Here is a 9,795-nt window from a genome sequence, read left to right on the forward strand (position 1 = left end):
GCTTATTTTTTTAATGAACAATCACGTTTATATTGAGGTTACCCGCTGCCGTTAATTGATTAACCAATCCCTGGTGTATGATTAAGCAATCGCCATTTTGAAGTACTTCCCGCGGACGCTGCGCTATCCGCAGTGAGGTTATTGGCCCAGAGTACGCTAATGACCTCACATTGTCTTCTAAATCATCAACTACCTGTTTTATCAATTAATTTGTCTAATTATTTAAGTGTTAGGTAATTAGGAAGATTGTTTCTATACTTGAATTGTATAGCGAAGTGTCCCGATACTGGCGACATCTAGTCCTGCAATCCACGCGATAACTTGAGTTTCATGTCTCTGGGGGTTGTTTGGATCTGGACAAGGATGATTGGAGTGCAGTCGCGCTGCCAGGACAGGCAGGGGCAGACGATTACGATATTTCGGATGAATCTGATTTCCGTTAAACAAACGAGTTACTGGAGCTCTATAATTATTTTACTGGTTAGGTTTTGGTTAACAAAAAGTGGCGGGTAAATACGTACGTCAGTTTACCAGAAATGAGAAGAATAGCGAGACAGAGACTAGAATCACGAGATAAACTTGATGCGTTGATGATCAAGGTGCTTTTAATACCCGGTTCGATACTCATTATCGGTACTTCTGGATGATCGAACACAAAATGATGAACGAGGGATGAAAATGTTATATTTATGGCACAATCTAGCCGTGGGCAATGGATTGGACGCCGTGAACAATCGGTTATTTGACTTGAGCCTACACCTAGTCTTTCTGATGACGTCAGTGATGTGTATGACAGCTCCAAGTCTGCTTGTCTGGTTGTTTTATCACGAGCTTCCGGCTCATTACGACTGTTGACAATGAAAGAGTCTGGATTTGCTCTGGTTTTTGATTGATTATTTTTATTGTTTGCAGAGCTAGAGTCTGGCGAATTTAAATTTAAATTCAAATTATTATTTTCGAGGTCATAAACCGGGTAGGTGTCTTCGTAGACCAGATTACTGTCATTACTTGTCGGGGAATTTTTTTCAGAGTCAGCACAAAGCAGACAATCTTCATCTGAAATTTTGTTAATAATATTTTATATATTAAAGTATGAAATTGTGGTTATGCTGGACAGTTGATGTACAATGAGTGTCATTAACCAATCAGATGAACAGTAAAAAAATGGTGAAGTTGAAGTAAATTTACCTGGATCTAGTGAATAATGTCTGATACATCGCTGACATACGACATGACCTTCATTACACAGTAATGATTTATCATAACCTCTGTTAGTTGTATCAACAGTCAAATGACATGCAGCGCACAGTCCTAACCTAGATAATTTTTTTTCTAGATCATTGTCTTCTTTATCATCATCTTCTTCTTCGCGATCGTACTCCTGGTACTCGTCTTCTGTATTACAAAAATTACTAACAAGATTGCAACTGATCCCACTTTTACTACTATCAGATTCATTGTCATCGGAATTATTATTTTTAAAAGACTGACATTTATCAGCTTCTGCTTTACTTTTAATTAATCGAGGGACGAGTGATCTGAAATTTTTTTTTTTCAACTTTTTAATTTTTTCTGTCTGGATCATTGTCAATTTAATTACTGTAATAAATAATTAATTTTAATAAAATAATTTATTAATTAATGAAATAAAATATCTTACCTAAAAATGTTTGTAATTAAAAAAAGTATAAATGCTAAAAATATATATAAATAATAAAAACAAAAGAAATAAGTTATTGCAATTTATTTGTAATTAAAAATAAAAAAGAATTTTTATAAAAATACAATTAATTGTTTTTTGATTAATGAGAAATTTTTAAATTAAAATGCGGTATAAATTTGAAAAAAAAAAAAAAAAAAGTTAAATAAAATTAATTTGTACATTTGATGGTTTAATAATTAAAATTAATGGAATCTCAGTTATGATTTTCTTTTAATTGGCAAGAGAATTTACAATTGTTAATGTAAATAATTTCTATATAATTTTATAAACAATATGAACTTGTAAAATTCAATTTCAAACTATTGTATTATCTGCATTATTTAACATTTACATATATTTTTGTCAATATAAAATTTTATTTGTTTTTTGTAATAAAAAAACTATTAATTATTAACATTAGTAACGTAGATTGTACATATTAATTACGAGTATCAAATGGCAATTATAATTTATTAAAACTCGACTAGTTTCATCTACATGAGAATACATTTTTTAAAATATCATTTAATTAATTTATTAATCGATATTAATTTGTTAGTAAATTTTTGATAAAAAATTTATCGCCATTTTGGAGTAGGAAATCATTTTTTTTTCTATTTTAGTGACGTCATACTAGCGTTAGAATTCGATCTCGTACTCTGAAGTCCGAGACTTTGTCATACTGTATTAATTATTTTTAAAATTTAATTAGAAGTCAATTTACGGCGAATAATTAATTTTCAAGTTTGCATAACCTCGGAAAAAGTAAATGAACTTCGCCCAGAGAGAGAATGAACCTCGAAACGCCCCCACTACCGAGCATTTCAAAACTGCGCGTGCGCAAAAAGTGGGGGAACATTTCCTACACAGATTTAGAGCGGGAGTAAAAATTGAAAACACCCAAATACTCCTGCTTGTAAAATTTACATAATTAATAAAATAAAAATAACTAACCACAAATAAATATCAATTAAAATTAATTACAATAATATTGAGCATTAATTTAACTCACTCAAAATTATTACCGTTATTAATAATAAATAATAATAGTAATTGTAAATATAAAAAAAAAAACAATCCATTTTTTAATATAAAAAATTAACAGACTAACCTATTTATCTTCTAATTAATTACCACACTGATCATTAATCGTTAATTAATAAATTATTTATCAGCTATCAAAATATTACGAGCGCAAGCTAATCTCTCGACACTAACAGCCTGAATATTTTTTAAATCCGTATTATCCAACACTGATTTTATTGTATTTTTATCGTCTAAATTAATCATACTGCAACTACGGTCACGTGACATTCTTAGCGAATTAGATCTATCGAACATTGACAATAATGGTAATTCTTTAACACTCGATATTTTTGACGACGGCTGTCTCAATTGCGGATTATCGACAAATTTCACATCAGTATTTTCATTATTATTTATATTGTCTATATTATTAATGGGTATTAATTTAACTGGACTGGCATCAGCACTCGTTGATATAAAATTATTATTATCATTATTTATTACTTTAAATTCTCCGTCATTACTTGGCACAGTGTTTATTTTAAATTCATTGTTTAGACCATTTGAATTATTGTTTAAATAATTATTTTTATTATCAGACAACTCATTCGTTGATTTATTACTTTTATTATTATTAGTAGATAATTTAACCTGATTATCTTTTAATTTAGTAAAGCTAAAAGCAGCATTAACTGGACTACTGGTTAATGATTTAGAGAAATTATTAATCGCCAGTTTTGATTTATTTAAAATTGAATTTATTGGGCTCTGAGACAGTGATTGCCATCCCGTTGGTTTTTTAAGGAATTCTATACTATTAATTGGCAGTTTTGATGATTGTGAACCTGAGGATACTGATGACGGTGACGTTTTATCAATAGTACAGTCTAATTTATCTATAGGAACTTTTGATTCGGTTAAAGTTTCCGGCAAATCGTAAGAGTTAAATTTTTTTAAAGATAGAATATTTAATTTTTCCATACTGGCTTGAAGTTCCAACTCCCATTGATTTGACGTCGACTCACTGCCGTCTACCGACCGTCCAGACAAATTTTCCATACGATCCTTCAGTTCATTAATATCCTTAATAAATAAATAAAAAATTTATTATTCATGTAACTATAATTTATATATGAAATAATTACCTCAATGTCACGTGTCCTTTCATCAGAGTCCGCTTCGCTGTTAGTCAAGGAACTCAATCTACCGGCAGTAACTCTATTCAATTCGTCTTTGTAATCTAAACTAGCATCGGGAGTAATTAATTCGGCCCCAACACCGGGCTCACGTGGACCATTGACCATAATACTCAATTCCCGTCTCTGCTGATGGATTTCATTGCTTATTTCTTCTAATGCACGAAAGCTTTCAGCGTAGGTCTGTTTCGCCAGCTTTACCGCTTTCTCCAGACACTGGACTTTTTCCTTTTGCTGGGCCAATTTTTGCTCGCATTGCGCCAGAAGATCAAAGTATGGACGCGCCTTGATTATAGCTCGCCGGTACTTTTCCTCAAGCTGCTGGGCTTTTTTATCCGCATCATGAAATAAAACGGCTTTACGGTGATGCTCTCTTCCGCACTCAGCCTTCTGGTTCTCCGCGTCCATTACCTTGTAAAAAATAAATCTATGTAATTAAACTCATTATTTTCTCTCCGACAACATATTTAAATTATTTACTTGTATAGTCGCGTGATTCAGCGTATCCTGCCATGCTTGATCGAAATTCCATTCGTGTTTGTGTGATATAAATCTGGCTTCTGCTAACGCGACCGTTTCTTTAGCTGCCGCATGAATTTCACTTGCACGTTGATATAAATGCGCTTGATGTTGGCATTGTATCTAAAAAAGAAATTTATATAAAACATTCCGGCATTTTTACACGAGTTAAAATAATTTAGTACCTGAGCTTGTCGCGAGACGTCGATTGCTTCATAATAACACCGGGATTTTTCAATACAACTGTGCCCTATTTTATTAACCAGCTCTTGTAATTGTTTTGTTGAGTCTGAGAGTAATTGTTTGAATGTACTATTGGCTTCCTAAAATAATAAATAAATATTATTCTTTATCTGCTTTGATAGTCATTTTTATTGTAAGTTGAAGAAAATCTACGAGATGTCAAGTTGACAGCTGAAACTTGATTGGTAAATAGTTGACAGTAACTAGCAATCAATTAGAAGTTTATTTTTTCTCACAACTTTCTGTCAAATTTTTTTTCCAATTAACTTTTAGAGTTTTTAATTAGGGAGGGTATAATTAATTAGTCTAATTTAATTAGTAGTGACATTGACCTTTATTACGCTTCTAAATATCTAATGTCATTGATTTAATCTTATCTATTATCAATTCAAAATTCAAAAACATATATTTATATATATATGACACTTACATCTAGTTCAATCTCAAGTTTATTAATGTCATCAGTAGCGCTATTCAAATTTTCCAATTCAATCTGAAAAAAAATTAATATAATCCATTTTTAATAATGACAACAATTGTATTACGTATATATGAATCATTTAGTCATTTGTCTATCAACATGCAATATATTACATATTAATTATTGTATAAAAATTAATTAATTAATAAAATAAGATGAATAAGTGGGACGTGGTACTGGTCGGTGTCAGGTGTCACGAATTTCCGTAAATAAATTTAACAATAATAAATAACCTATTGTATGACTTGATGACTACCAATGGGATGGAAGTGATAAAAAAATAAATGAAAAGTATATATGTATATATATAATAATTTGTAATGACATTTGAGTTAATTGAAGTGGCGGAATATTTGAATAAATAAATTACCTGGATCCGTGGATCTAGAGGACCGTCAGCGTCATCCGTATCCGCCATTCTTAGCTTATTATTTTTTTTTTTTTTTCAATTTATTCATTATTCACGTAATGGTTAAATTACTAATCCATTGTGTGCTAAGTGTATTGTCGTGAGTATGACTGTCAGTAGTGAATGTTATGTAAACATGAACAGTAACTCAAAAAATGTATCAAGGTACTGTTTGATATCAGGATGTTTGTCTTATATATATTTATATTTACTTTTGTCTTTTTTTTTATTTTTTATATACAAGTATTTTTTTCCACTGGCACGCGTCAATCACCTGCGGCCATCTTTAAAAACTTACATTTTAGTTGTTTGAATTTACGCGCGTGGCGCTCCGAGATTTAAAAAACCCCGGGAAATATTTCGAACTTATACTTTTTTTTAGTAAATTGTCAACTCAGTGAACTTTTTACAGAGTTAAAAAATTTGACAGCTGTCAGTTTTATAAATAAATATAATTATTTTTATTAATATAAATTGTAAATTCATACATATTTTAAGCTTCCGGAAATTAATGTCAGGTGATATATTGCTAAGGAAATAACAATGAATATTAATTACGGCTATCGTTAATCAAAACTAATTACTAATTTATTATTATTAATTAATATAATTTTTAAATTTATTACTTTTCATAAAATATAAAAGGATTTTAAAAATCTGAGTCATGATTTTCATATAATTAATAATTATTAATGACATTTCACAAAGTAGATTTATGGCGCGTATTTTTATTTTTAAATTATTAGTGACATTTCTTTGATAAAGAAATTAAATTAAATAGAAAAATATTATTCTGGTTCATGATATCGGTTATAGACTTTTTTTTTTCATATGTATGTATATTTTTTTTTTTATGTGAGCATGAGTGTATTTTATTTTTAATCAAAAAGAATTTTCCTGTAGCATATGTTAGTTTGACATTTTTCAATATTGTCGAGAACGCCAAGGCCGCAGAACGGATAATTTTTTTTTTTATATATATATGTATATATATATATTTCACGCTTTATATCTCGATGACAACCTAAAGGTGATAGGAGCGGAAGAGTGTAGAGAAAAACATGAGGAAGAGACAGAGAAGAGAGGGTAGATATAATAGCACGTGGCGGGATACAGAGAAAGTTAAAAAATAAAAACCCGGGGGTGGAAAAATAAAAAAGAGTAATCAAAAGCTCTATGATCCATTGGCGATCAAGGGAAAAACAATTTTCCCGGGAGCAGTATTATTTTCAGCTATCGTTTCGAAAAAGGGTGTGTTTTTATATCATATCCTGGCTATAATTTTTTAACTTTCCGCTTGGGAAATTGAAAATTTAATTTTTTTATTTGTTTTATAGCGATTTTTAAGATTTAGTTTAATATTTTATATTTTACAGTCTAAGGATTTTTTTTACTCAAAATTAAAACAAAAAACTTAATAAAAGTCAACACACTTTTAAAATTCAATTATCTTTTATTATATACATAAATAAATTATTAACAAATAAATTACAATTCAGTTTATAAAATAAAATTAAATTAACAATAAATTACGTAATTGCAAAAAAAAGGCAATCGATTTCCTCAGTAAAAAATTTTGCAATTCCATTTTTTTTAAAGCGCAAAAATTTTCATATCGGAACCCATAAATTTTGAATTTTGAAATGAAGAATTTTTGTATGAATTTTATTACTAAAATTTGAAACACGCGCGCTACAAATAAATTCAATACTACGGCCTATGGATTTTTTTTACTGAGGATAACTGATTTAATAAATCCAATGACTTGTAATATTAAATTCTCATATATACATTATTGATATTAATATTAATTAATGTAACATATATTTATATTTATTATTTATTCACATTTAGTATACAAAGAGATACTATTCCATTAAAATGCCAGTAAAAATAAATTATATAATATATTTTTAACACACACACACACACAAAAGGTACACTTTAGAATGATATAAACATTTTTTTATAACTATTATTAATTGATTTTTATTTTAATTGTAATATATGTATATTTTTTTTTAATTAATAATTCGTTTTTTTTATTAATCATTTTTTTACGAATTTAAATATTATGACATTTCCTTATTTATTGCCATTGATTTAATCTAGATTATTATTAATTCCTGAAGCAGGTTAAATATATTTATTATTTATATATTTATTTGATATATATTTTATCTTTATTATTAAACTCCACATATTTTTTTTTTTATAACAAGATAGCGTCGAATGTCAGAGGTAAGTTCAAACTCGAGACATTTAACAGACGTAGATTTTTAATATTTTTAGTAAAGGAAAATACAACGAAACATATATATTTTATATATATATATACACTGCAAAAAATCGAGAGTCAATTTGAAGGGATTGTGGATTTTATTTCATCCAAATCCATTCCGTCATTCAGAGTTCTGAAGTTTAAAAAAAATCGTGAATGCGAAGCGGATGACTGAGTATTTATTCAATCCCCTGGGAGTAAAATTCACTCCGGAGTTTATTTTTATATAAAAACTTCGAATCGGAGTTAATTTGAATTTTTAAAAAAATCCAGATCTCTCCGCTGGATATAAACAAACTTCCTACTTACCCCGTATGCGGAGTATTTTTTTATTAAACTCCAGAACTCCGAGTTGGGGAGTGAATTAGAATTTAAATAAAATCCGCATTCACTTTCGATTTTTTACAGTGCAAACAATCTTTTATTATATTTATTAAATATTTTTATAACGTGCCGTGCGGCGAATAAAATAATAATATGTTATTATTTCTCACCCTCCGTACTCATTTCGACTATTTCTTATTCACGGGACATATATCTATATTTGTATATATGAAACGTTTAGTCTCGTTTAATAGGCACGTTTCTTTTGTCGCTTGATATTTCCCAGGATCATTACGCTATTGAACGGATTTTACAAATTAAATTCTTAAGGTTCATTAGTCATTAGAGATAATTATTTAACTATATAAGCGTTTTAAAACAGATTTTTTTAGAATCTTTAGGGATTTTTTTAATATCTTTGATTCAGTGTTTGATTGTTTGTTTACAAACAATTTTTTTGGTCCTTAGATTAATGGGTACAGATGATTTTGTTACAATTTTATCGTTGATATCTAAAATACGGAATCAAACATTTATTTAATTAAAAAAAAAAAAATTACTGTGGATTTTGATTTCGATAATTTATTCATTTTTTTTTTTACAATTAAGAGAAGAGTAGACGCCAAAAAATAATTTTGATTTTTTCAAATTTAATTCAAAAAAAAAATTTATATTTATTTTCATATTTCACTCTTATTTCCATATGAGTATTAATTGTAATATATATTTTACATATTTACAGTTTTTTATTTATTTTTATTAAATAATAACATAATTATTATTATCATTTACTGAAAGACATTTTTTTTTGCTTTCATTTGAAAAAAAAAAAATTAATAAACTGTCGAATGATTCAGCGCATATTTTTTAAAAAGTTAAGATATCATTAAATATTTTGAAAAAAAAAAACAAAATTTTTATGCCAACTTGTTTTTATTTATGAGTTTGAACTTTATAGTGATACTTAGACAAGTGACCCTACTCTAGACAAAGTAAATAGGGTAGGTATACATATAGGTAAATGCTTTCCACGATTAAATTTTCCACTGACAGTTCTTTGACGTAAATAACAAGTCAGCGGATTTTGTTCTCCGTAGCCGTTGCAGTCAAGCGAAAAAAAAAAAATTAGACAATACCCAACAAAAAAATATAAGAGGAAGAAAAAATTAAAAAATAAAGTTAAATAAATTAAATGAAACGGAAAAATAATAAAAATAACTTTTTTAAAGTAACAGCAGTTTCTAAACTATTAAAAAACTCAAGAATAAAAAAAAAACGAAAAAAAGTTACAACCACTTGCTACCAACACTCTGACGTTGATTGCTGTTGGACTTACAATTACTGTTTCATATTTTTTTTTTTTTAATATCTTTTTCCGGTGTCAAGATAAAATTTTTGTTTCCTTTTTTATAAAAACGATTCACTAATTTAATTTAATTGTTGCGGTAAGACAAATATTTTCAATACAAGAAAAATACTGAGGTCAGTCTGGTTTCAAATATTTAATTGCAGACACTAAAATATTTATAGATTTTGTATATATCGATTTAGGGAATAAATTGTCCAAACAAGAGAAAATACTTCGGGTGTTTTTGGTTTTTACTCCCACTCTAG

The 9,795-nt window shown here is 28.3% G+C and overlaps 2 protein-coding genes across 2 annotated transcripts; both read right to left on the reverse strand.

Moving 5' to 3' along the window:
• Window positions 1-7: 7 nt before the first annotated feature.
• LOC103580441 (uncharacterized) lies at window positions 8-1,585 on the reverse strand. Its single transcript, XM_008562186.3, has 4 exons — window positions 1,189-1,585; window positions 522-1,056; window positions 259-463; window positions 8-193 (listed from the first exon to the last, which is right to left on the reverse strand). Exons 1-4 carry the CDS (start codon window positions 1,583-1,585, stop codon window positions 11-13), a joined length of 1,320 nt encoding a protein of 439 aa, XP_008560408.3. The 3' UTR covers window positions 8-10.
• A 352-nt stretch (window positions 1,586-1,937) lies between these two features.
• On the reverse strand, window positions 1,938-5,850 carry LOC103580435 (SH3 domain-binding protein 5 homolog). The gene is made up of 6 exons (XM_008562172.3): window positions 5,538-5,850; window positions 5,117-5,179; window positions 4,629-4,766; window positions 4,405-4,566; window positions 3,874-4,335; window positions 1,938-3,811 (listed from the first exon to the last, which is right to left on the reverse strand). The coding sequence occupies exons 1-6, from the start codon at window positions 5,583-5,585 to the stop codon at window positions 2,867-2,869; spliced, it is 1,818 nt and encodes a 605-aa protein (XP_008560394.1). The 5' UTR covers window positions 5,586-5,850; the 3' UTR covers window positions 1,938-2,866.
• Window positions 5,851-9,795: the final 3,945 nt, after the last annotated feature.

Source organism: Microplitis demolitor, chromosome 9 (genome assembly GCF_026212275.2).
Source record: "Microplitis demolitor isolate Queensland-Clemson2020A chromosome 9, iyMicDemo2.1a, whole genome shotgun sequence".
In the NCBI taxonomy this organism is placed as follows: domain Eukaryota; kingdom Metazoa; phylum Arthropoda; class Insecta; order Hymenoptera; family Braconidae; genus Microplitis; species Microplitis demolitor.